The sequence below is a fragment of the Enhydra lutris genome, unplaced genomic scaffold (genome assembly GCF_002288905.1).
Source record: "Enhydra lutris kenyoni isolate GAN:26980312 unplaced genomic scaffold, ASM228890v2 scaffoldscaffold13, whole genome shotgun sequence".
Taxonomy (NCBI): domain Eukaryota; kingdom Metazoa; phylum Chordata; class Mammalia; order Carnivora; family Mustelidae; genus Enhydra; species Enhydra lutris.
The window spans coordinates 7,214,454-7,242,390 of NW_019154097.1; the positions used below are offsets into that span (position 1 = coordinate 7,214,454).

The 27,937-nt window shown below is 48.2% G+C and overlaps 1 protein-coding gene across 1 annotated transcript; it reads right to left on the reverse strand.

The window, feature by feature from the left end:
* LOC111146102 (tripartite motif containing 14) lies at window positions 1–27,904 on the reverse strand. Its single transcript, XM_022501492.1, has 6 exons — window positions 27,653–27,904; window positions 25,027–25,122; window positions 11,320–11,553; window positions 8,298–8,460; window positions 6,434–6,526; window positions 1–3,895 (listed from the first exon to the last, which is right to left on the reverse strand). The coding sequence occupies exons 1-6, from the start codon at window positions 27,902–27,904 to the stop codon at window positions 3,360–3,362; spliced, it is 1,374 nt and encodes a 457-aa protein (XP_022357200.1). The 3' UTR covers window positions 1–3,359.
* Between the last annotated feature and the right edge of the window lie 33 nt (window positions 27,905–27,937).

Below are 27,937 nucleotides of genomic sequence, written 5' to 3' on the forward strand. Positions count from 1 at the left end.
AAATAAATCTTAATAAAAAAAAGAGGGAAGCAATGGCCTTAAAGCCTGTGGAGTTTGGACTTTGTTCTCTAGGTGGTGGAGAACCAAGGAAGGCTTCTGGGGATATGCTGGACTGAGATTTGGCCCCACACGCACGTGCTGACCCCTAACCTCATCTCACATGCAGCTCGGCTCCTTCTCATAGTGCAGACTCCTGCCTGCCAGGACCAGGCTGTGCAGGCCCACCTGTGTGTGTGTCCTCTGCTAGGCTGACATCACTTTCCCCTGCTCCCTGACAAAGGAGAATCGCAGAAACAGAAGAGATGCAAGAGGTAAGGGAGGGTCCCGGAATCTCTAAGAATCAGTAAGTGATCACAGATGGCTTCCATGTTGCTAAAGGATGATCACAGAGATGCCAACAACTACGTAATATTGTCTTGGATCGGAGCAGCTAGGAGGGAGGGCTTGTCTGCATGTAGGCAAGCATTTAGTGATGCTCTGTAGTGAACTCCCCATCACTGGCACTGTTGAACCTGGGACCAGCTGGAACCAGCTGGCTACCACAAGAAAATTGTGGAGGGGATGCCAGGTGAGTGAGGTCCTGTCTGGGCCTAGAAGCGACATGAACTCCCAGTGAATAACACAGTTAAAAGGTTACAGTGTTCATATTTATTAAACTATAGACTATAAAATTAATGTCATTTAAAGATATATCTGCAAGCAGTTTGCTGTATTAAGAAATTTCTGTAAGTATAAATCTGAAGGAGAATTAGGTCAGTGATCTTCTAGTCATGGACCCCAAGGGAAACTTTGGTCCTGTATGGAGAATATTCAAGGAGGTTCCTGCTACCGCAGGATGGCCGCTGGGGAGGCTTGTGGGTCCTGGCATGGTATAGTACTGGATGGTTTTTAAAGCAAGTTCATAGCCATTGGCCAATACTAGAAGGCAGGGTCACTGCCCCTATTTTACAGATGGTTCTCTGAGAAGTGAAGTGACTAGCCCAAGGTCACATGACTGTGCCCTGAAATTGCTTTCTGGCAGCACAGGTCTTGATACAAAGTCATTACTGGATCAAAGCCAGTTTTTGTCCTGTATAGTCCAGCTCTGTCTCGGATACATGCATTCCAAACTCAACTTCCTCTCTGGGTACAGGACCTCATCTCAGCCCGAAGAACGTTATCCAGAGGCAGACTCAGGAGGCTAGAGCAAAGCATCACAGGCAAAACAGGAGTGAGCAGGCACCCGCCAGGGACCAGCTGTGTTCGCCCGAGCAGTTCGGCCTGCGGGACGTGAGCACGACCCCAGCTCCACCACCAGCTGTGTGACCTTGAGCAAGATACTCATTCTGGATCTCAGTTTTGCCCTGCATACAATTGGGATAACTTCGTACCTCCTAGGAATAATGTCAGGATCAAATGAGTTAATAGTTGTAAAGCATTAGAACCGTGCCTGATAAAACAGCAGGTGCTGTTACTACCTGGGCCCGCCCCCCATGGGTCTGGAAGTAGGTCTGTGTGCGTAGGGATGAACAAGCTTGTAGGGCCTTCATCTTCTGTCGGGAATGCCCTGTCAGAATTCAGCTCTGGGTCCTCTCCAGTAGAATTAATTCCCCTTTTTTCATCGTTCCTGGAGCAGGGTGCCTAGACGCCGTGCTTTCTCTCCAGCTAAAGTTTTAAGTGATTTGGTTACAACCAAAGGCACTCTTAGGGTTCCTTCTGCCTTGATTTCCACTTGTATTACATTGCCCTGTATGAAAGTGGCATTTTTAGAAAATTGTTGGAAATTGGCGTTTTTTTTTTGTGGTTCAAACTAACAAATTCCGAGAGCACGAGTGGGTTTCAGCTTTGCATCTTCCTTACCCTGCCACCGCCCTCTGGCTGGGCACCTAAGATACTTTAACACAGTATGATTCCAAAACCATCTGGGGAGTTTGACAAATGATGCTACATCTTCAGAACCGAGGCACAGACCCAAAAAAGAGACCTTCCCCTTCCTGCTAGAGGAGCTGGCCCTTGAGGTCCTCCTGGTTTGGCCTTCTCTATTTCTGTGCCTTCTTAGCGGAAAATGGGGTTCTCTGGGTTTTCTTGGCAGCGCCGGCAACTGCGGGCTTGGAGGAGCGTGGGGATGTCTGGGCCTGTCCAGACCTTACTCTTAGCTCCTCCTCTTTTAGTTCCAAGGCAGTTGGGGAAAAGGCCTGTGGTTGCTAAGCAACGGTTGCCTGCTGATTCTTCCCAACATCCCTTGAGGAATGAATAAGCAGTAAAATCTCCCACATTGAAAGCTGGGCCTGAAGAGCTGGGACAGGGGGGCAAGTAAAACACTTGCCTTGGGGCTGGAGGGCTCTGAGGAACTTTCTTTCAGGACCTTAGTCTCTCCCAAATGTACAGTGAGGTTAGGCTGGGTGATTCATGAGGACTTCTCAGCTCAGCTGTTCTTTGCTTCAGTGGTAGCCGGCTGCTGGTCATTGTCTGGGAGGGAAAGGGACACCCTGAACTTTTCAGGGTGGCGAGGGTATGGGACATAGCTGCCCTGGTAGACCTTCCCACCTAGTGGGAAAGCAGGGTCCCAGATTTGTGGCTCTCAGGGTAAGAGAGGTTCTTGTGGTTTGGGGAGACTTCCTGGAGCAGTTAAGCCAGGGAAGGCTCAGACAGGCAAAGGGCAAAGGTGCTGGGTGGGGGTCTCTGAAAAGAGCGGTAGAAGCCAGATGAGCATGGGGAGTTTGAGGGCAGACTAGAAAAGCCTTGAATGCTAAGGTAAAGTGCCTGCTTTTTCTCTCTGTGGTCCTTGGGAACCTTCTGGTAGTTCTAAGAGGTTAAATGAAGTTTTAGGCCTGGCACTCTCGCTGTACAGTGGAGGATGAGAATGGGAGGGGATTCCGGTCCCGAAGTGTGAAGTGCGGCTACTCTGAAGAGAAGTGACACGGATAAGCTGAAGCAGAGTGGAGAGGAAGAGGCAGATCAAAAGGACTTTAGGGAGAAGGGGCTGGATGGCTCTCATTCATTCACACATTTATTGTGCGCCTACCAAGTGCCAGGCATTGCTGACTACTCTATGAGGGAGAGGCCAGAGGCAGAGGACGATGTCTTCTGACAGGGTCGGGATGCTCAGGACTCACTTGGGGTCAGCACCTGGACTAAAAGTGGTGTCATGTAAGTGCTCTGGTGGTGGTGGAGAGGCCCGTTGAGAGCGCCCCGGCAGAAGACCCGCCTTTAGGGCCTGTTAGAAAACTCGCCTGGGAAAGGAGCCTTTTCAAAGCACAGGGCATGACGGGTGAGGGAGAAGACGGGGATGCTTGGGCAGCTGGCAGTAGACCAGCCACATCAGCTCCAGTGAGACCAGAGCTGTGGAAGGCCTAGGACGGTCACTCCTGCTGTGGCCCCTAGGGCAGCCGGGAGATGCTTATGGCTCCTTCCCAGAGCCGCAGCGCCGGGTAAAGTGGCTCCTGGAAAGCGGCCCGGAAGGTGTGCAGGTGGCTCATGCCGCCTGACACATCGTAGAAGGAGAGGATGCCGGCCTCATAATCCAGGAAGATGCCCAGCCTGTCTGGGTCGTCGCGGGGCCGCAGGCGGCTGCGCTGGCCGTCGTGGAAGGCCCAGTACTCGAGGTCGTAACGCTTGAGGCACCAGGACTGACGGTTGCAGCCGAGGCGCGCGGAGGCCGAGGCCCCGCAGCGCCGCAGGGAGGCGTAGGCCATGCCCACCCACCAGCCGACGCCCGCCTCCTGCACGTCCACTTCCCAGTAGTGGCGGCCGGCGGCGTAGCAGTCGCGACCCAGCACCTGCCACAGTTTATCAAAGCGCAGCGCGGGCGTGGGTCCCAGGCGGCCCATGAGGCCGCAGCGCACGGTCAGGCGGTCAGCAGAGAGGCGCAGGCGCGCGTGCATCGTATCTGGCTCCAGAGTGGGCGTGCGTGCATCTGCGGAGGGCGGGGACATCGGGGGCCACACCTGGTGGGTGGGGCCAGCCCCCCCCCCCCCCCCCCGCAACGCCCCCACTGGTCCTGACAACTTCCCCGTAGAAATTGAGATGCCAGGAATTGCCAGCAGATAAATGAAAAGCCACCCTTTTAACCCTAATTGCATCCAAGGCATTAGCTGGGCGACACGGGAAGGAGTAAAAATTTCACTGGATTTGTGCCATGGAATTTGTTGCCAATTTCTAAAAATTCAATTTAAAAAATCTTGTCCTTATTGACGCTTGGATGTATATCCTTCCAGTTTTTATCTTGCCACTTATAGTTTTTCTTATTGGTATCATGCCATACACACTTTTGTGTAATCTGGTTTTTCAACTTTATTGATTGTATTTGTGATCATTTTACCCTATCAAATAACGTTTTTTATCAGAGTGTTTTAATGGTGACCCTAAGATTTTGCTGTGTTAAGTGTTTTATACTTTAACCTATCCCTCCCCCTTCTCAATATTTAGGCTTTATTTTTTTATATTTTATTCATCTGTTTTTCAGAGAGAGCACAAACAGGAGAAGTAGGCTCCCAGCTGAGCAGAGAGCCCTAGGTGGGGCTCCAGCCCAGGACCTGACCAGAGCCAAAGGCAGCCACTTAACCAACTGAGCCACCCAGGTATCCAATATTTAGGCTTTAAAAAAGCTCCTGAAAACACTAATATAATTACATCTTTATGCATCTGATTATTGCTTGAGGATACATTCTTAAAAGAGGAACTACTGGGTTAAGATGGATAATTTTGCTTTTAAGGCCTTTGGTAAATACTGCCAACTTGTATCCCAGAAATGTGGTGCTGACTTAACTCCCAATAATCGTTCTCACTGCATTGTACCACATCTGTAGACATGGAAAACGAAGTCTAGATGGTAGGGTACGTGGATATTCTGCTTTAGTAGATACTGTCGAAGTGTTTGGAGTGCAAAACCTGCAAGGTTTTGCACATCTGAAGATTTTATTCCTGATTTTTTTTTTTAGATGTCACTGAAGATAATGTTTTTAAAATTTCATTTTCTAATTGTTTATTGCCAAAATACAGAAACAGGATTGAGCTTTGTATAATGATATATGCAATAGTTCTAAGTTCACTTAATTCTAAGTTATCTTTTACTTATATTAGATTTCCTGTAATCATGTCATCTATGAACATTCATAATATTGTATGATATCACATGACATTATATGACATCATAATGATATCCCCCCCTTTTTCCAATCCTTATAGCTTTCACTTCTATAGGATCTCTGGAACAGTGCTGCACGAAGCGACTATGGTAAGCATCCTTTCCTCCATCTCCTGGGTAAATACCCAACAGAAATGCCTGCATATGTGCATCAAACAGACACGCACATGAATGTTTGGAGCAACATTCACTACAGGCCAAACTGGAAACAATCCAAAATGTCCTTCCATAGTTTGAGTGTGCTGTATTCACACAATGGAATACTATTTACAGCAGTGAAAATAAGTTACTTCTATGCACAATAATATGGATAAATCTCCTAAATATTATGTTGAGTGACAGAGGCAAGACACCAAAAAGTACAATCTGAATGATCTAGTCCTATAAAGGCCAAAGACAGGCAAAACTAATCTACAGTGTCAGAAATCGGGAGAGTAGTTACCCTTGGTGGGTAATGAAGAGGAGGCTGCATGAGCAAGGCTTCTGGGGAGTTGGAAGTTTTCATTTCTTGGTCTGAAGGAGGTTATATACCATGTTTACTTTTAAAAAATGACTGGGGTGCCTGGGTGGCTCAGTTGGTTAAGCACCCAACTCTTGGTTTTGGCTCAGGTCATGATCTCAGGGTTGTGAGATTGAGCCCCGCCATGGGCTCCACGCTTGGCACAGAGGCTGCTGGAGAGTCTCTCACTCTTCCTCTCCTTTCCCCTCTGCTCCTCCCCCTGTCCTCCTCTAAAAATAAAATCTTTAAAAAAAAAAATTGAGCAGCACCCCTTTGGTTTCTGTACTTTTATGTATTTTATATTTCAAAGTTTACTTTAAAAATGAAATGAAATGAAAACAGGTTACAAAACAGTATGTATAGTATGATACCATATTTGTAAAAAATATATAAAATATATTCTTATATGTATATATAGATCAACTAAGGAAAGCTAACAGGGCAAACAATAATAGTAATTATCTATGGGCAAGTGACTTTAAAAAACTTGGGTTTTTTTCCCTAGTTTTTCTGCAATGAATATGTATTATTTCTGTATTTAAGATTTATTATTATTATTACTTTCAGGTAATCTCTACACCCAATGCAAGGCTCAAACTCATGACCCCCAGATCAAGAGTCGCACGCTCTACCAACTGAGCCAGCCAGGTGCCCCTTATTTCTGTTATTTAAAAACGAGTAATAAAGGTTGAAAAAACCCAAGTTGGGTCTGTTAGTAAAAAAAAAAGGGGGTGCCTCCATTTCTGTGACCGCCCCCAATCTGCCTGGCCCTCTCCACCCTCCCTTTGCTCCCCAATCCCAGGGCTTACATTTTAAGAAGAGCGATCGCTCCGGTGAGGGGCTTGTTTTCAAAAAGGAAGCTAGTTTGGTGCTCGAGGAGCCCGAGAGCTGGCAGTTCGTGTCTGTAACAGATTGTGAGAAATGAGTGCCTGGCCCTCATGCAGGCAGAGCAAATTACAGAATGTACTAAAAATATTACAGAACTGGAAATTCGGATCATCTCTTCCCCAGAAGTGCATGCATATTTAAGCAGTAAATGCAAATTCAGGAATTGGCGACAGGAATACCTTAGGACAATACTCGGGTCTAAGGAGAAGCGTACTTCTGAGGGTGGGAAGTGGATTCAGGCCAGTGTGACTGTCCCCTGAACCTTGGGATGGGACAGCAGGCTCAAGGAGGGCCATGTGAATCAACGATGTATTCAACAGCCAAGCATGGGGGCAACCGCCTGGCAGACATGCCAGTTCCGGGATAAAATGGACAGTGAGAAATCAGGCCATCAGAGAAGGCCATGTCCAGGTCTCATTCCAGTGCGGGGGAGTTCAAGGGAAACCCAAGCCATGGTTCCTGTCTTCCACAGCTCCATCAGGTAAAAGAGGTGAGAGGTAGGCTCACCTGAGCTACCCGCCAAGGCACAGAGAAGAGAGGAATCCGGGGAGACGTCATGGAGGAGGAAGCACCTCAGTGAGCCCTTAAAGGACAGGGAAGATTCAGACATCCAGAGAAAAGGACGGGAGGCTTTCCCAGCCAGAGGGTACGAGCAGGAGCATAGGTATTAAGGACAAGTACCGGCACTGGCACAGGAACTGGGAAGCCATGGCAGGCGTCTGAGTGAAGGCAGACACGAGCAGAACTTCCAAAGCTCTGTGGTGGGGAGTGGATGGGGCAGGGTGAGTGGAGGCAGAGGCCCTGCTTGGAGGCTCAAGCCTGAAGTGGGTCAGCAGGGACACCAGAGCTCCTGGGGGAGGAACTACGGCAGCCACAGTAGCAGTAGCCAGGGCCTAACTTTATTAGGAGGCGACTGGAGTCAAGCAGCAGCGGACCTCAGGGAAGACGTATGTCCCCTTCTCAGAGATACCGGCTCCGCATCCCCAGGAAAAAGCTCCTGTATTCTCCTCACCCTGCTGTATTTTTCATCAGAGCTCTTACCGCTGACTTGTTCAGTTACTACTGTCTGTCTTGCTCCCAGAACCCTGAGCACCACAAAGGCAAGACCTTTGTTTTTGTACCCTGCCATGTGTAACAGAGAATTAGGGCTCAGTAGATGTTCTGGAGGAATCCTAAGAGTGGAGATAAATGAATGAAGAAAGGTATTTCTGAGCACCTACTTTGTGCTATGCCCTGCAGGGACCTCGGAGCAGGACTCAGAGTGCTTATTGCCCTTTGGGCATTTACGACAGGCAGGGGAGGTGAGTACAGGGTGTCCAGCTCAGGGACAGCCCCAGGCCGGAGACCGGCAGCGCAAGGAGTGGGGAGAGGCAGCGGGACAGCTGGCCAGCACAACCAGCCCAGGGTGATGGGGCAAGGCTTCCCAGGTGAGCCCAGCTGGGCTGGCCCCGCAGGGATGGCTGGGACTTGGCCAGACGGAAGGGAGGGGGGTGCAGATGGCTATTCTAGCTGGGAGCCCAGAGCAGGCGAAGGTAAGATGCAGCAGAATCCTGGGAGTGACTTGGGGGAAGAAGCGGAGCAGGATGGCTGGGAAGGCAGGACGCGGTCTCCAAAGAGGAAGGAAGTGAAGTCTGAAGGATGGGTAGGGCCTAGGCCCAGGAGTCCTCCACTGCCCAGCCACTGGCCTTGGGGTGGAAGAGACGGGATTTAGGTCTTCACATTCGTCTCTGGGTTAAAGGGTAGCAGGGGAGCTAAGGACACAAGGTCGGTCACGCAGCAACTTACTCTCTTTAAGGCGAGTGTCCAGTGGCGTCTGTAACAAGCTCTGCATGGCGTCCACAAAGCCCTGGAAGAAGCTCTTGACGGGCTCGAAGGAGAGGGGCGCGGGGTAGCACACTTCTCCCAGGCTCGTCTGCCGCTGTATCTCCTGCTCGGCGGCCCGGTACTCCTGCGGGGGTGTGCAGGGCGTCAGGGGGGCTGCCGTCCCAGCCTCCACCGCTGCGCCCTCGGACAAACCCAGCCCGGAAGGGGTGCCCCCCCCCGCCCCAGCATCTGGGAGCAGCCCAGGCTGTGGCCCCCACTCCCACCCCAGGACCAGAGTTGATTTCTCCCTCCCTTCCATGTTCCTGGAGCTCTACTCTGTGCATGGCCTTAGGGGTGGAGGAAGGAAGGAGACTGGCTGGCTGTACCTGCCGCCAAGTTGCTCACCACCTTGCAGGGTGCCCTGAAGCTTTCCAGACACTGGCATCCAGGGGGACCAAAGGAATGATGGGCCAGTGTTCCTGGGGAAAGAGTCCCTTGGGCATGTCCAAAGGAGGGAGCAGGAAACCATGTTCCGGGAGGGAAGCCAAAGACCCTGAAGTTCAGCTGGAATGCCGACGGAGGGGGAGCCCCCCCCCCTCACGACCATGGGGACCTGTCCAGTTTTCTGACTGGTCCCCCACTGTTACCTTCCCCACCAAACAATGATGAACTCCGGGCCTCACTCTTTAAATAGCCTTCCTGGGTTAAGTATGGCTTCGCAAGGTAGAAGCTCCCTGGACCATCCTGGTATCTCCAGCTCTAGTATCTAACAACGTACTAGTTAGTAACTACTAGTAGTAACTAGTTACTAGTTACTGGTAGTAGTTACTACTAGTAACTAACACATAGTAGGTACTCCATAAATATTTATGATAGAATAAGGAAATCAAGCACACCTACTTCTCACCTTTGCCAACTCGGGGAACAGCTCCCTAGCCATCTGTTTTTCAAGCCATAGCTGGGCATCATCTTGGATTCCCCTTACTTCCACTCACCAGTCCTGTCACATGTCTCAGACCTGCCTGTCCCCTCCTCCTGATGCTTGTCCACTGGTCTTGGCCTCCAGCGTCCACTCTCCACCCTGTCACCAGAGTGACTTTTCCAAAAGCATTAAACTGAGCAGGTCACTCCTAATTCAAAATGCTCCCCTGGCTCCAAAATCTTTACAGCACAATTTAAACCCATGGCCAGGTACATACAGCCCTCTGCTAACTAGGCCTGGTTTCCAGACCACTGGCAACTCCCCAACGCCACCCCCTCCTTCGTACCCCTGCCCTGCCTCCAGCCAGGCTAAACCCTAGCGGCTCTCCTGCCTGCCGGGCCCTCATGTGCACATGATTCCTTTCTGCCTGGGATGTCCTCTGACCCTCTGTATGTCCCTGGTGAGCCCCTCATACTCCCATACCCAGCTCCATGGTCACCTCCCCTTAGAAGCCTTCCCTGAGCCCCTATGCAGAACTGGACACTTCTTAGACATACTTCCGCCAGCTCGCTGGGGCCGCACTGTAAATAGCTATTTCTGAGCATGCCTCCCTGCCCTCAAGCTCCTAATGTCAAGCAGGGGCCCAGCACGGACAGGTCAATCAGTATGGTACGGATCCGTATATATACGAGAGTGAGCAAGCAGAAGGGAGGAATGGTAAATGATGAAAATCAGTAGTTCTAGCACCAGAGAATAAAGAAAAAAGATGATCAAGCCATGAAACTCTATGATGCAAGAAAAATATTCTTTTCCATGGAAGCATCCCTTTGTATCAGATAGCCCTCCCAAGTACCATCACTTTTAAAGAAACAAATGTACCCCTCTGTGCAACTTGCCCCTCTTTATAATATCCAGGGTGCCTAGAAAAGCAACTCACCTAGAATTATTTTTTGTTAGACTGAGTTGACCAAGGCCACATACACGCACAAGCCTGGAAATATTTGTTGGGGACTGGCTTAACTGGTTTGCTACTGACTGATTTTTTTTGTCAGCCTTATTTTCCAGCCAAAGCCTAATGTGTGATTAGACTCAGTGACACCTTTATCTCGTCCCACAAATCTGTAAAGCATCTTCCAAAGGTTATCTAACAGGGCAGGCGTTTCCTCTACAGTGAGAAAACTTAAGCGAAGAAAATATCAGGGTAGGGAAGAAAGCTGGACGCCAGAGCGGGCGGAGGAACGGAGCATACGCTGCCAGGTGTCTGCCGAGCCCTGTGAAACCTGTGTGGCTCCGAGAGTTCCAGAAGCCAGGGCAAAGAAGGAACCAGGGAAGGGCCACGTGAGCCAGAAAGCAGTCCCAGAGCATGGGGCTGCACAGCGGTACTGACACCGGAGGGGAGTTTCTCCCGTGGTTCCTTGGGAACAGGAGCACCAAGCTTAACAACATATGTTCACTAACAGAGCAACACATCACAGGGGCTATTTCCTAGACTCTCCCTCCGTGTAAGGTGATAGCCTCCAACAGATCCCAGTGGCCAAGGAGTACCATCCTTCTCTGCCCTTTGAGCAAACTGAGTCACCTCTTGGGGCCTGCTCAGTAGATGGAAGGCCACCTGCCTTTCCAGGAGGGGTTCTCGAGTGAGACTTAGCAGGCAGAGGGCCAGGTGGCTGTGCTCTGGACTCAGGCCGACCTGGCTTCTGGTCACAGCTCTGCTGCCTCTCAGCTGGGTGACCTTGGACGAGAGTCACTTCACCCTCCCTGGGCCTCAACTGCTCATTCATAAAATGGGGTGAGAATAGCCACTTTGCTGCGTTTTAGGAAGTATCAGAGCTAAGATACAGAAAGTGCTTGGAACACAGAGGGCCCCGGCCCCCAAAATGGTGGCTGTAAATATGATGTCATTAGCCCAAGACGGATCTGCCCTTCCCAACAATGCCTATTTCCTTATCACTTGTGTGGGGGCAAGAAAGCCTGCAGGCTGGCCAAGCAATTTGTGTATTCGCTCTTCGTAAACCCTGTGTTCGATGCCCCGGTAACCAAGGTGAAGTGCAGGGGGAGGAGGGGGCAGGGGCCCAGCATTACCTGCAGCAGCTGTATGGGGTCGGGCTCCTGGCTGATCCTCCAGACCCTGGTGGAGAGGCTGTGCATGCCATCTATTTGCTCTTTGCAAGATTGGATATGCTCCCCGTACGCCTGGAGGGTGAGCTGCGTGTTTTTATCGATGAATTTCTTGGCCAGCGCTTCCTCTTCGTCAAGTAGCAGTCTCAGTTCAGTGAATTTTCCTGTCAGCCAGGTTTTACTTGACTCTGCATGAGCCTGAAAAGAAACCAGTTGCAAATGATATCACTGCCAACCAGGAAATCTGGAATAATCAACATAAAACAATTATAACCTCTAAAAAGTGAGTTCAGCAATGTCCCCGGGCAAGCGTAAGACCAGCTCATAAAAACTCCAGCTTTCCCAAGTACCACCACCTATAACCAACTGGAAAATGCAGAAATAAGGGTAGTGGAGAAAATAGCAAGATACTAAAAAATAAACTAACAAAAACTGTAATGAACTACATAAAGCATAAAATTGTACTAAAAGACATTAAAAAAAAAAAAAGACCTCTGAATGTGTGGAAGAAAAGACCACATTCCTGGCTAGAAAGATTCATTATAGTCTACAAATTCATTGCAATCCCAGCCTTAACATGTGGATTAGACAAATGGCAAATTATGGTGGCAAAGAATAAACCCAAGAAAAGCCACAAATTGCTTTAAAAGGATCAATGAAGGATGACCTGCCTTATTAAATATGAAAACAAACTGTAAACCTACAGGATTTAAAACCACGTGGCACAGACAGACAAAGATCAAGAGCACAAAATAATTCAGAAATGAACTCCGTGTATGTGTGTGTGTGTGAGAGAGAAAGAGTGAGAGAGAGAGAGAGAGAGGTAATGGTCACATTTCAAATTACAGGGAAGAAAGAGTGAACTATTCCATTAATGGTGTTGGTACAACATGCAATTAACCATGTATTTGGAAAAAAGTTTTATTAGATCCTCATACCATATATAAAAATAAATGCAAACAGAAGCCCACCTAGGAAGTAGTGTAGCCAAAAAATGAGACTCTGTGTCTGATCACTCTAAATTTAACTTATAAATCCCATTTAGAAATGTAAGGAGAACGGAGAAACGTAGTAACCATCAACTTGAGATACGCGCCAACCAAATGCATTTTGAAAACTTTGTTTCACTTCTAAATCAAACAAAACATGACATTTATAACGCAGCTGAAAACGTGACCACAGGTTGGATATTGAAGGATAAAAGGGAACGGTTACGAATTTTCACAGGTCTGATGATGACAACATGGCTGGGCATGTAAAAAAAAAAAATACATCATCTTGTGGAAACAACACGCTAAACTTTTACAGATAAAACGGCATGTCTGGGATTTGCTTCTAAATATATGGGTATGCTTGAGGTTTTCTACAGTAAAGGTAAACAGAAAAATTCCACAGAGATTAAAGCACTATACATTAAAAAAAAAAAAAAACCTGTCACAATGAAATACAAAACAACTTTATTTCAAAAATTTGAAACCTCTGTAAGAGGAGCCTAAAACTCATAGAGCTACAAGGTAGCCACAGCAAGTCTGATTGTATAAAAAAATGGAACTCTTAAGAGGGAAGGTTCTGTAGACAACGGTTCCAATAAGCTACACGGGTTTATCATCCATCACATGGAGGAAAAAAAAAGATCACTCAATTTAAAATGGGCCAAATGCTTGTAAGTGCCCGTAGCTGGATGAAGGGGTACCTGGCCTCTCAGACCCTCCAGAAAGTGGGCAGTGTACCAGAAAATACTTTATGGCCATCAGCCTGGAGGAATTTTAACTGACTGATAATAGCAGAGCCTGGAATGGTGTGGAGCACACTTAGCCACACTGGGTCAGCATTTTTAGGGGACAAAGTGATATCAAAATTTTGACTGCAGCCATCATTCGATGCAGCAACTCCTCTTGCAAGCACTGATCTCTGAAAACGTTTCCACATGTGCACGAACATCTGTGTACCAAGATGCTCACTACAGCACTGTTGGTGATGAAGGTGGGCAAGATTTTCGATATGGGAAGTATATATATATGTTTACTATATATATTATGTGTTGTTCATACAATGAAAGAACAGGCAGTGATTAAAAAGAAGGCAGAGAAAGACAACTATCATATGATCTCCCTGATATGAGGGAGAGGAGGTGCAACATGGGGGGTTAAGGGGGGAGGAGAAGAGTAAATGAAACAAGATGGGATCGGGAGGGAGACAAACCATAAGTGACTCTTAATCTCACAAAACAAACTGAGGGTTAATGGGGGGAGGGGAGTTGGGGGGGTGGGATTATGGACATTAGGGAGGGTGTGTGCTATGGTGAGTGCTGTGAAGTGTGTAAACCTGGCGATTCACAGACCTGTACCCCTGGGGATAAAAATATATTATATGTTTATAAAAAAATAAAATTAAAAAAAAAATAAAATAAAAGGGGAAAAAAAAATAAAAGGAAAAAAAAAAAAGGCAGAGTTCGTATACATGCTACACTGTGGGTGAACCGTTAGGTCATGTGGAGTGAAATAAGCCAGATGTAAAAGGACAAATACTGGATGATTTCCTATTATGAAATAACCCACAATAGGCCAGTTCACAGGGACAGGAAGTAGATGAGAGTCTGCCAGGGCCTGGCGGGAGGGGAAGTCATTGCTTAGCAGTTACAGAGTTTATATCTGAAGTAGTGGAAAATTTTTGGAAACGGTGGTTATGAGTGTAAATGCAGTTTACAGTGGTTATAATTGTAATGTACAGTTATACAGTGGTTATGAGTGTAATACAATGGTTATGAGTATAAATGCAAAAACAGTGGTTATAACTGTAAATTCAGTTCATCCTACTGAATCGTACACCAAAAAATGGGTAAAATGGTTAACTTATGTTACGTACATTTTGCCACACACACACACACAACCCAGTGGACCCAGGTGGCCGGGCATGGAAAACTCTCCAAGACACCACATGAAAAAGAGCAAGTTATAGAATAACAAATATAGGACGATCCTATTTCTGTAAAAGATAACTAAACAAAAATTATATACGGATACAGGTATGCCCACCTTCTGAATGTCTGCTTTGGTCCACTTTGCTTTTAAGAAAAACCTTTATTAGCATGGTAAGGGTTTTTGTCCAAAAAGCGAAAATCCTCTTCAGGTGTCCTCCAGTTAGAAAACGGCTATTAACCCAAGACTTTCCTAAAAGTGAAGTGGCTTAACTCAAACTTTCAAAAAGCCGGGGATGCTCTTTCCTTTATGCCCTTTCTACCTACAGAAGGTTTCAGAGAACACTACTTTTGGACATGGGTGGGGGGAACCTGTCTATGCTTCTGTATGTTTGCAAGTGCATTTTTAAATTTTTTAAAGATTTTATTTATTTATTAGAGCGAACACACAAGCAGGGGGAGGGGCAGAGAGAAGCAGGCTCCCCACTGAGCAGGGAGCCTGATACAGTATTCCATCCCAGGAGAATGACCTGAGCCAAAGGAGGATGCTTAACCGAGGTGCAACCCACGCACCCATGCAGGTGCATTTAAATGTCTATTAGTTCTACAAACAATCCTAGGATTTGTATGGAACCAGAAAAGACCCCGGATTGCTAAGGAAATATTGAAAAAGAAAAACAAAACTGGGGGAATCATGTTGCTTGATTTCAAGCTTTACTACAAAGCTGTGATCACCAAGACAACATGGTACTGGCACTAAAACAGACACATAGACCAGTGGAACAGAGTACAGAGCCCAGAAATGGACCCACAACTCTATGGTCAAATAATCTTTGACAAAGCAGGAAAAAATATCCAGTGGAAAAAAGACAGTCTCTTCAATAAATGGTGCTGGCAAAATTGGACAGCTATGTGTAAAAGAATGAAACTTGACCATTCTCTTACAGCATACACAAAGATAAACTTGAAATGGATAAAAGACCTCAATGTGGGGCAGGAATCTATCAAAATCCTAGAGGAAAACATAGGCAGTAACCTCTTCGACATCAGCCATAGCAACTTTCAAGACATGTCTCCAGGGGTGCCTGGGTGGCTCAGTGGGTTAAGCCTCTGCCTTCGGCTCAGATCATGATCTCAGGGTCCTGGGATCGAGCCCTGCATTGGGCTCTTTGCTCGGTGGGGAGCCTGCTTCCTCCTCTCTCTCTGCCTACTTGTGATCCCTCTCTGTCAAATAAATAAAATATTAAAAAAAAAAAAAGACATGTCTCCAAAGGCAAAGGAAACAAAAGTGAAAATGGGACTTCTTTTGGGACTTAATCAAGATAAAAAGCTTCTGCACAGCAAATGAAATAGTCAACAAAACAAAGAGGAACCCATGGAATGGGAGAAGATATTCGCAAATGACACTACAGACAAAGGGCTGATATCAAAGATCTATAAAGAACTACTCAAACTCAACACTCAAAAAAAGATAATCACGTCGAAAAATGGGCAGAAGACATGAACAGACACATCTCCTAAGAAAACATACAAATGGCTAACAGACACATGAAAAAATGTTCATCATCAGTAGCCATCAGGGAGATTCAAATCAAAACCACATTGAGATACCACCTTACACCAGTTAGAATGGCCAAAATTAGCAAGACAGGAAACAAGTGTTGGAGAGGATGTGGAGAAAGGGGAACCCTCTTGCACTGTTGGTGGGAATGCAAGTTGGTGCAGCCACTTTGGAAAACAGTTTGGAGATTCCTTAAGAAATTAAAAATAGAGCTTCCCTATGACCCTGCAATTGCACTACTGGGTATTTACCCCAAAGATACAGATGTAGTGAAAAGAAGGGCCATCTGTACCCCAATGTTCATAGCAGCAATGGCCATGGTCGCCAAACTGTGGAAAGAGCCAAGATGCCCTTCAACAGATGAAAGGATGAAGAAGATGTGGTCCATACATACAATGCAATATTACGCCTCCATCAGAAAGGATGAATACCCAACTTCTGTATCAACATGGACGGGACTGGAGGAGATTATGCTGAGTGAAATAAGTCAAGCAGAGAGAGTCAATTATCATATGGTTTCACTTACTTGTGGAGCATGAGGAATAACATGGAGGGCATTAGGAGAAGGAAAGGAAAAGTGAATTGGGGGAAGTTGAAGGGGGAGATGAAGCATGAGAGACTGCGGACTCTGAGAAACAAACTGAGGGTTTTGGAGGGGGGTTGGGGGGTTAGGTGAGCCTGGTGGTGGGTATTGTGGAGGGCACGTTTTGCATGGATCACTGGGTGCGGTGCATAAACAATGAATCTTGGAACACTGAAAAAATAAAATAAATGCTCTAGTCATGTTGGGAAAAGTTATGGGCTTGGGGGGATGGTGAAGAGGCACTCCCATTTTGTAGTTGCTATAGTTCTATACTAGATTCTAACATACTATTGTGAACATTAAAAAAAAATGAACACGTGCTCATGTACTACTAGTACGATTAAAAAATAAAACAAAATCATTAAAAAAAATAAAAGCAGGGTGGTGGGGATATGGACATTGGGGAGGGTATGTGCTATGATGAGTGCTGTGAAATGTGTAAACCTGGTGATTCACCCCTGGGGATAAAAATACATTATATATTTATTTTTTATTGTATTTTATTTTTTCTTAAGATTTATTTATTTATTTATTTGACAGAGATCACAAGTAGGCGGAGAGGCAGGCAGAGAGAGAGGAGGAAGCAGGCTCCCCGCTGAGCAGAGAGCCCGATTTGGGGCTCGATCCCAGGACCCTGGGATCACGACCTGAGCCGAAGGCAGAGGCCCCAACCCACTGAGCCACCCAGGCGCCCCTATATGTTTATTTTTAAAAATAAATAAATAAATAAAAGCAAAACACAGGTTAGCCTCTTTCTCCAGCCCAAACATCAGTCCACACAACAGAACAGCCCCTGGTACTTGGACAGGCTCCCTATGATGTCATGTTCTCTTTTTAGTGGGGCAGGAACACGAGCTTTGGCATGATCTAGGGAGTGGGCTCCCTGAGTCAGTTTCCTATACAGCGCTCTGGGCTGTGGTTAAGTTCTGAGGCTAGCTGCTCCCAGCCGCACGCAATATAGGTTAAGTTGGCTTTGGGCCAGCCTGGGAATTAGTCTACACTGACAACATGGTTTCTACGGGTCAGGGAACACGGACACAAATATGTCCCTCCTGAACAACCCAATGAAGCAAAGAAAATGGGTGCCAAACTCCAGATTTATAGACATACTCTGGAGGCAATGTATGTAAATGGAGCACCTTTCTAGAAACCAAGAGAGCAAATACTCTCCTGGCCAAGCAGTTTCCACAGCTCCACTTTGTGAAGAAGAATGTACAAAACAAGCTTAATGACACAACCCATCGTTGTAACTCTCAGTCCAGGAATAACCATTTGGAAACATCCACAAGAAAACTTAAGGTGTAAGGAGATGAGGCTGATCGTGCAAACAGTTTAAAAGCATGAGAAAGAGAGAGAGAGAGAGAGAGAGAATGGGAGGGAGGGAAGGAATTCTGGTGATGAAACAAGGAAGTATGCTGTCTGGTGGTTTGGGCCACATTGATTCAAAGCGAAACTGGACCCCACACTGGAGTGGGCTGGGCTGGGTGAGGCCCTGAAGAGTCTAGCTGAAAAGCTTAGGGACTGGGGACAAAAGGAACTCGGGCAGCGGTGAAGTCCGGCAGGGAGAGTGGGGGATTTTTATACCCAGAGTGCTGGCTGCTGTGTGACTCATGTCGGCCCAGGGCCCTGCAGGCCTGTCTGGGTCCTGTGGAGGGCGAGGGGCCTGTGAGGAGAATGGAGAGAGCTGTTTGGCTTATATCTCAGCGCGACTTTGGACAGTGCTTCCATGGGTGCCGCTCCGGGGCCTCCCACTGCTCCCCACCCCTGCCCTCTCCCTGTTAGCTATGCTGTCACTGGTGACTCGGACAGGTGGCCATGGCCTGCAGAGGGAGGCAGAGGGGTGGCCTTATCCAGCGAGGGTGGTGGAGACTGGTGGCATCGGCCCTGTCGGCAGCAGCATGGCCTGGCTGGGTCCTCACCTACCCATTCCCACCCTGGCAAAGGCTGCCTTCTGTCCCATAACTGGTCCCCAAGCTGCGGTTCAGTCCCTACAGCTCTGGTGGGTCACAGGGAAAGGCACAGAGCCAGGAATGGAGGCTGTTTATTTCCCTCCCTAGGGTGCTAGTGTAGGCCCATTTCCTCTCCTTCCCCCAGCCCTGCTTGGTAGGGAGAGGGGCTGACTCCTGCCTGCGCATTTCCAAGAGCCTCCTTCAGGCTGGGTCTGGTCAATGGGAGGAGGAACTAGAGAGAAATGAGGGAGAGGGAGCAGCCAGGGCGTCCCTTCCACCAAGGCAAGGTCTTCACGAGAGGCTGCATCCCTGTGTCCCCTCTATCCTCCAGCTCCCAAAGGACAGGTCTGCTCTGGTTCCAGCTCCCACCACAGTGGCCCCAGCCTCCTGCTCTCCCTCCTCCCACATCCTCCCTGTGTCTCTTGCCATGCTCCTGCCTCGCCACCCCTGGCTGGCTTCTCTGCCTCTCCCATGCTGTGTCACTGTTCCCTGCACTCATCACCACTGTCCAAAACCCTCAAAGTGGCTTCTGTCTTCCTGGGTGCCCCCATCGCCAAGGGCCACTTCAGCTCTGCCAGCCTGTGCACACCCTAACTCCCTACCCAGGTCTGGATTCGACAGACAGTAACCAAACTTATGTGTATATTTATTTTTATAGTATACATATTTACATACCCCCCCCCGACACACTCATAAAAGTATCAAAAGCTCCCTGGGGAAAACTGGGAAGATTCCAAAAGAAGAGCATTATCACTGTACCACTCTGACACCTGACCCTTGTCCGGGTTAGGGTAGCGAGCAAATGGCGAGTTTCCGGTCCACCTGGGCCTCTGAGCTGCTGTGCAGGGGAAGGAAACAGCCTCTTGACAAGGATGTCAGAGGAAATCATTCCATGGGTGTTGGTTGAGGATTAAGGACCAAGGCCTTCTTGATGGTTCTCTGGAAGGAAGTGGTTGGCTGTTCCCTGGTTTCTGAACAGTGGACTTTGGAGCACGTGTGAACTTTATTGACTTTCGTTTGCTCACAAAGGTGTTTTATGGATTAATTTCCAGGCAGACAGCCCTTTCCCAGCAGTGCCTCTCCCTACACAAGCACAGGGCAGCGTGGCTGTCCCTGACCTCTCTGCCCCAAAGCACACGGGCCATAGTTCAGCGGAACACAGGAGAGTCCTACACATGTATGTCCATGAGCTGGAGGAGTCACTTCTGGGAATGTGTCCAGACGGAACAAGTAAGAAACGTTCGCTCCGGTGTTCTTTTATGCTAGGGAAAAACTGGAAATGATCGAAATGTTCAACATTACAAAAATGGCTTAATCGTGGTAGAGCCATATACTGGAACACACAGTCTCTGACACTGACCCAGGGTAGTGTTAGTTAGGACCTCAAGCCAAAACAAGACGCCCCATATATAAAGGGACACATACTTTTGGTCAATAAGGGGGGAAGAAGATGACGTGGGAAACCTCCCTCCCTAGTTCAAACACACAGAAATGTGGATACACATGAGCCAATTTTTAAATCATATGACTCAGCTCAAAAACAAAAAGCAAACCCACAAACGACAAAAAGCAGAAATCCTTAGCTGCCCAAAACAAAGAGGGAACTCCAGTGCAGAAGTTGAGCAAGTGACCCGTATGACAACTGCACCACACTGGGAGCCTGGCAGCCTTGGGAGGGGTCTCTGGGCACCTGCCACCTGCACCAACCCAGCAGCCTGTTTCATCCATGAACTAGGAACGGGAAAAACTCCATTCACTGGCCTGGGAAAGGAGCAAGGGATTTTCCTTTTTTTTTTTTAAGATTTTATTTATTCATTAGAGAGAGGGGGCGGGGAGAGCACAAGCAGGGAGAGCAGCAGAGGGAGAGGAAGAAGCAAACTCGCCGCTGAGCAGGGAGCCCTTTGTGGGGCTCATTCACTGAAGGCTGACGCTTAACTGAGTCACCCAGGCACCCCAGGGGCAAGGAATCTTGTCATCCATCAAGGGTCATGGGCAAAAAGAGTCACCAGCAAAACAAATAAACCAAATGACAGGACTGTACTGAAAAGAATTCAAGTCCGAGCTCATGGACCCTCAAAAGTGAAAAATTCGGGGGTACCTGGGTGGCTCAGTTGGTTGAGCATCTGGTTCGGCTCAGGTCATGATCCTAGGGTCCTGGGATTGAGCCCCACATAGGGCTCCCTGCTCAGTGGGGAGTCTGCTTCTCCCTGTGGCTCTCATCCCAATCGTGCTCTCTCTCTCTCAAATAAATCTTAAAAAAGCAAACATTGAGGGGCACCTGGGTGGCTCAGTGGGTTAAGCCTCTGCCTTCGGCTCAGGTCATGATTCAGGGTCCTGGGATCGAGCCCCATATCGGGATCTCTGCTCAGCGTGGAGCCTGCCTCCCCCTCCCCCACCTGCCACTCTGCCTACTTGTGATCTCTGTCTGCCAAATAAATAAATAAAATCTCTTAAAAAAAAGATTTTATTTATTTGCGGGGGAGAGAAAGAGAGCGAGCGAGCATGTGCATACAGGACCATGGGGGAGGAACAGAAGAAGAGAATCTTCAAGTAGACTCTCTGCTGAGTGCAGAGCCTGACGCAGGGGTTGGTTTCATGACCCTGAGATCATGACCTGAGTGGAAACCAAGAGCCAGACACTTAAACAACAGTGCCACCAAGGCACCCCTGTCTTCTACTCACTTTTAATTAGATTTTTGGGGTTTTTTTTGGCGGGGGTTGAGTTGTATAAGTTCTTTATGTGTTTGTATGGAACGACAAAATACCCCAAAGAGCCAAAGCAATTTTGGAAAAGGAATGAAACTGGAGGTACCCAAATCCCAGATTTCAAAATAATCTATAAACCTATAGTGATGAAAACAGTATGGTACTGGCACAAAAATAGACACATAGGTCAGTGGAACTGAACAGAGAGCCCAGAAATAGACCCTCAACTATATGTTTAATTAATCTATGACAAAGGAGGCAAGAATATGAAATGGGAAAAAAATAGTCTCTTGAACAACTGGTGTTGGGAAAACTGTACAGCTTTGTGACAAAATGAAATTGGACCACTTTGCTACATTATACACAAAAATAAATTTAAAATGGATTTAAGACCTAAATGGGGGCACCCAGGTGGCTCCATTGTTAAGCATCTGCCTGAATTCTGCTCAGGTCATGGTCCCAGGGTCCTGGGATCAAGCCCCATATTGGGCTCCCTGCTGGGCTGGAAGTCTGCTTCTCCCTTTCCCACTCCCCCTGCTTGTGTTCCCTCTCGCTCTGTCAAATAAATAAATAAGACCTTTAAAAAAAAAAAAAAAAGACCTAAATGTTAAAGACCTGAAACCATAAAAATCCTAGAAGAGAGCACAGCAGTAATTTCTCTTACATAAGCTATAGCAACATTTTTCTAGATATGCCTCATAAAGTGAAGGAAACAAAAGCAAAAATAATCTGTTGGGACTACATCAAAATAAAAGTCTTTTGCACAGCAAAGGAAACAATCAACAAAACCAAAAGGCAACCTCCCGAATGGCAGAAGATATTTGCAAATGACATATCTGATAAAGAGTTAAGCATGGCTGAATTTTTAAATATTTGTTTCTTGACCAGGGATGGAAACATAAATGCCCCCAGGAGCCAGGCTGGTAACACAGTGAAGGAAGTGATCAGGTGGGGGCTGGGAGACCTAGAGACAGGCACCCTTCTTGTGGGGGTGTCTGGTGCTCAGCTCCCAACGGCTCCCAGGGCCAACTGATTTTTGACAAAAGCAATTCAATGGAGAACACACAGTCTCTCCCCAAATGGTGCTGGAGCAACTGGACATCCATAAGAAAAGAGAAAAAAAGAATTGAGCTAAATCTCCCACCTTATACAAAAAAGGAACTCAACAAGAATCACAGACTTCAATGTACAACATAAAATTATCAAACTCTTAGACCAAAGAAAAGGTGGGAATCTTTGGGATGTAGGGCTAGGCCAAGTGCTTTCAGTCATGAAACCGAGGGCATGATCCATAAAAAAAAAAAAAAAAAGGATAAACTGGCCTTCTTCAAAATTAAAAAACTTTCACTCTGCTAAAGCCCCTGTGAAGGCAATGATATGTCAAGCCCTAGACTGGGAGAAAATATTCGTAAACCACAGACCTGACAAAGGACTCCCATCTAGCTCAGAGAGATAGGTCTCCAAAATCAGCAGCAGGAAAACAGACAAACCAATCCTGAGGTGGTAAAAAACAAAAAACACAAACAACAACAACAAAGAGGACAGACAAGCTGCCATTAAACACATGGAAAGGTGTTTGGTATCATAGCTGCTGGGGAAACGCAAACGCAGGCCCCAAAGGGAGGACCACTTCACAGCTTCCAGAAAGGCTAGAATAGAACTCAGGAAAGTACTGCTGGTAGGCAAGGATGAGGGGAGACTGGATGTCTCATACATGGCTGGTGGGAATGTCAAATGACACAGCCACCCTGCAAAATGTTCTGGCAGTTTCTTGAGAAGCTAAACATACAAGCCCCATAGAACCAGCACTGGGCATTTATTGCAGAGAAACGGAAACTACGTCCACACAAAAACCTGTACACGATTGCTCAAAGCGGCTTTATTTGTAATAGCCCCAAAATGGAAACAACGAAACTATCCTAACATAGACGAAAGCTTCAAATTAAAAAAACCAAAAACAAAAAAAACTGGCCGACCTGGACTACCAGATGGCTGGGATTATTCAGCAATTCAAAGGAATGAACTATTGATACACAAAACAACCTGGAGGGATCCTGAAGGCATTAGGTTGAGTGAAAAAAATCTCAAAGGTCGTACACCATATAATTTCGGTTTTATGACATTCTTGAATGCCGTAATGACAGAGATAGAGAACGGATGTGTGATTGCCCGGGGTTAGACTGTTGGGGGGAGAGTGGGAGGGGTGACTCTAATGGTGTTGCCCGAGGTAGGTCTTGGTGGTGGCGGAATCCTTCTGCATTCCTGAATCTACCCGTATGAGAAACTGACGTAGGACTTTATACACACACGCTGTCAACTCTGGTTTTGACACGGCACTAGAGTTAGGTAAGCTCTAACCCTTGGGGCAAGCTAGGAAAAAGGTACCTGAGGCTTCTTTGCACTACCTTTGCAACATCCTGTGAATCTGTACTTATTTCAAAATAGAAGTTTAAAAGCTGGGGAAAAGGTTCAAAGAAAGAAAACTCCATCCCTTAGATGAGGCTGAAATGTGACCCGCTTAGACTCTGCACACGGGTCCTAATTCTTTCCTTGGGGGCCCCCAAACCATATCTGCTCAGAGATCCACAGACAGTGACTCTGTACCCCGATTCTGTTCTTCTGGCTGAGTGGCCCAAAGCACCTCCCCCATCCCTTCCTGAATCTTTTCCAATGGATGTATTTACCTGAGCCCCAAAGAAATGTTCTTGGAGACATGACGGGCATCGTTACTAATGCAGCTGGGGCCCCAGGTGTAAACCACAACTGTCCCCAGCACGCTGGGGCATGCAGCCACAGACAAAGCATGCTGGGCCAATAGGGGACCAATTCTGTTGCCTTGCCTAGCCTGGGCCTCGGCATCTCCCCTCTGCTACAGGCCTGGCCTCAGGACGTCCTGGGTGCCAGTCTCTCTGCTCTGACTGTGGGGGTCAGTCCAGGGTTCACAGAGCCCTCAGGGGGAAAGGCCCTGGGAGGGCATCCTACCCCAGCCCCCATTTCAAGGAGGGGGCAGCCGAGGCTGAGAGGGGAAGGGACCAGCTCAGTTCACATAAAAGGACCAAAAAACCCAGCACAACTTTTTTAGAGTAAAATGGCAGCTCACAATTGTATCAGTCCCAACTTCTCATTTCAAGCCCAAAAAGAATCCATTTAAATAAACAATTCTGGGGGCACCTGGGTGGCTCAGTGGGTTAAGGCCTCTACCTTCGGCTCAGGTCTTGATTCCAGGGTCCTGGGATCGAGTCCTGCATCGGGCTCTCTGCTTCTGCAGGGAGCCTGCTTCCCCTCCCCCCATCTCTGCCTGCAGCCTCTGCCTACTTGTGCTCTCTGTCAAATAAATAAACGAAATCTTAAAAAAAAATTTTTTTAATTATTTAAAAAATAAATAAATAAACAATTTTGTGAAAAGAGGAGCCTAAAGAAAGTACTTACTTTTGGAATATATTTGTACCCTATTTAATTTCTTTCAGTGAAGCAGTTGGCACCCAAAGAGTTATTTGCACATTCTTTACACTGCATTTTGCTTTAAGGTGACTTGGGGTGCAGGGGATGGACGATTAGTCCCTCTAAGAGAATGGCCTTGGCGGTGGCGGCAGGTGGCAGGAAAGGCTGTTCCTCCATTTTGTGAGGCGCTATGGGGCAAGAGTAGGGCACTGGACAGAGGCAGATCTTCACCAAGCTAACAACACAGAAGCTTCAGGTACAACACAACACAACACAACACAACACCACAAGCTTCAAGCTCCTCACTAGCCGGCCCCTCATGGCCTTACACCTGATTTTGTGTTCTTTTTCTTCAAAAGAGCCCCCTAAGTTCTGGAAGTCCAAAGGGCCACCAAACCGGATCTAAAAACCCTTAGAGGTTTTTATATACCCTTGGCTCCACACTGAGGAGAGCCTTGCGTCCAAGGGGAAGTGCGGATATCTCAACTAGAATAAAGAAGAAATGTCCACTTGCCTTGAGCTTCTCGGCAGTGTCTTCTATGTGGGTTATGTTGCCAACGTTCTGCTGCTTCTTGGTTTCCAGCTGCTTTAAACATTCTTGGATGAGTTTCTGTATGTGAAGGAGTTAGGAAAAATTAATACTTAGTTCTGTGACTTTTAAGGTAACAAGCTACCCCGAGGGGCATCTCCCACCCCTGAATTTTGCTCCAGTTGAGGTACCTGAGACTCACAGGTGAGAAGAATGGGCCCAGAGTCACGGGGCAAATTGGAGGATGAGCTAGAACAAGGGTCCCTCTGATCCTCGGAAGTCCATGTCGGATATTCTTCAAACCTTGATGCTCCCCTCCCTTTTTTCTAGAACAATCCTACTTATGACCTAATTTTCTCAAATAGGGCCTTAAGGCAAACAGCTTGGGGACAAGGGAAGAGTGTTCACTTATAGAGTCACTATTAACTGAACACCAGCTACGTGCCAGGCCCTGTCACAGGGCCTGCCCGCGTGGAACATACATTCCAGAAAGAATGTGGGCCTTTGGCCTGGACTGGGCTTCAGAAGACCTGCACGTGTGAGGTCTGTGGGGGTTCATGGTCCCATCTCCCTCCCACCTAAAATGGCTCCCTTCCATATGTCTCTGTTTTGCGACTGCCATTTTTCCACGGGTGGGCTCTGTGACCCTCTTCCCCACAGGTTTGACCTCACCTCTATCTGGACTCTCTTCAGCTGGCCTTATACTCAGCTGCTGGGCCCAGGTCTGGCTGCCCAGCCAACCGACAGCTTCCTGAGGGCAGGCCTGCTCCATTCTTGGCTCCCCCCCAGGGACCAGGGAGTGACCCAGAAGTGTTTGCTGAATCGAACACAGTGACCAAGGGCTGCCAGCTTCAAGTGGAGAGCGGGGGCCACCCAGCAAGCTATGAAGAGCACCAGCCTGAGTCACACAGGACTTCCTAGGTCTGAGTCCCTTTCATGGGAACTGAGCGAGTGACCTCACCTCTCTAAGCCTGTTTTCTCAGCAATAAATCTGGAGCTAACCCCATAGCATCACCACAGAGAATGAGAAGTACACAGAGTGCCTGGTGCGGTGCTTGGCAGGGACTAAGCACTCAACACAGTTGTCAGCTGTCACTGTCACATCCAACAAGCATTTGCTGCTGTGTGTGGTTGTATTCTAGGTGGTGGGTGAGGGTGGGGACACAATGGGAGCCCAGGTATAAGCTACAGCCACAAATTCCAGGAGCACATCCTTACCCCACTGTGATTTCTAAGCTTTCAAGTCTAAATGCTGTCCATCACCCCAAGAGAGCCCAGCCTCCTGGTGTCTGGGCCTTCCAATCCCAGGATGCTTCTCCTGTCAATGCTACCTGGTAAAATTCTACTCGGCCTTCAAGGACAGTTCCAGTGGCACTCCTCCAGGAAGTCTTCCTGGGCTCCCTCTTCCTACTTCACACTGTCTTATCTCCAGCTTCCCAATTACAATACTTATCACACTATATTGTCACCATCTGTTCTCATCCCACCAGCCAGGGAACACCTCCAGATCCAGGAAGAATCGATCTATTCCTTAGCTCATGGCACAAAGTATGTGCTGAATGGATGTCTGATGAGTGGATGGAAGGACGATGGATAAACAGGTGAGTGGGTAGGTGTGTGAACACAAAATGAGTACGTAGGCGGGGAGGTAGGTAGGTGGGTGGACCCACCTATGAGACACCCAAGCCCTATCTCTGGAAAGCAGCCATATGAACTCTGGAAACAGCCTCTGAGGAGCTATTACTATTACAACCACTATACAGATAAGAAAAGGAAGACCTTGGAGGCAGAGGAGGGCCTTAAACCCAGGACTCCACCAACTGGACCAGCTCCCACAGGGCCCATTTTCATCCAGCTCCAAGGCTGTCGCAATGTGAAGAGAAAGGTCATTAATCACAGAAGACTTCCTGGAAGAGGAAGTGGTAGAATCTACATCTGTCAGAGACAGGAGGGCCTGCCTATCCCAGGGGGGCAGACAGATTTGACCAGAGCCACAGAACAAGTTGTCCTCAAGGCCAGAACAAGAGTTGAGAGCCCCTGACTACTGTTAGGATTATGCACGGGTGAGGGCTCCAAGATGAGAAGCCAGTGGGGACAACCCAGCTGTGGAATCCTGGGATCAAAGGCAGCCTCAGCTTCCAGTTTTCCTTTTCTTATCAATAAAATGGCTGTCACAGCTCCCCACCAGGCTGTTAAATGCGTGGAAGGGAAGTGCGGTGGCAGGAAGGGTGGAGGGGAAGGGCAGGAGCGGATGGCTGGAGGCCGCTCCTACTACGACAGTCAGTCAAGCAGTCCTCAGGCACTGACTGTGAACTTCAGGAGAGAAAACCAGAGGTGTCTGTACGGCTTTCCATCGGTGTTCACCGGCAGACCTTCTTCCAGCCCAAGGGCAGTGTGGTAGACCCGCGTGGAGGACGAGGTCAAGGACATCTGCGTATCAGCCAGGGCGCCCAAGTTCTCACTCCCAAACCCACCTCTTCTGAAGCTTAACTGATCGTTGGCAACAACAGGTGGGCCTCCCTGCGGCTCCAGGCCTAACCAGGAACCGGCCGCCAACCCTGCGCGCGCCTCCCCGCCCGTTGCACCCCCCGCGCGCCGCCCCGGTCCCCACCTGCACGTGCACCGCCTCTTCCAGCGCCAGGCCGACTGGGTGGCCGCGGTGCGCGCCCAGCACCGGGCAGAGCGCGCACACGCAACGGCGGCAGCGGCGACAGTAGAGCTCGGCCACGCGGTCGCCATGCTCCGGGCAGCGCCAGACGCTTGCGTCCTCGCGCTCCGGCGGCCCCGGGCCCCCAGGTGTTCCCGGCCCCCCAGGTGTCCCCGGCCCCCCAGGTGTCCCGCACCGCGCACCTGCGCTGGCCATTCAGCCCTCGGGTCCCGGCGGCGGCGGTGCGGG

Coding starts and splice junctions, on each gene's coding strand:
- LOC111146102 (XM_022501492.1), bottom strand. CDS start 27,904: ATGGCCAGCGCAGGTGCGCGGTGCGGGACACCTGGGGGGCCGGGGACA. Junction 8,461..11,319: donor ACCCCATACAGCTGCTGCAG/GTAATGCTGGGC, acceptor ACACCCCCGCAG/GAGTACCGGGCCGCCGAGCA. Junction 6,527..8,297: donor GGACACTCGCCTTAAAGAGA/GTAAGTTGCTGC, acceptor AATCTGTTACAG/ACACGAACTGCCAGCTCTCG.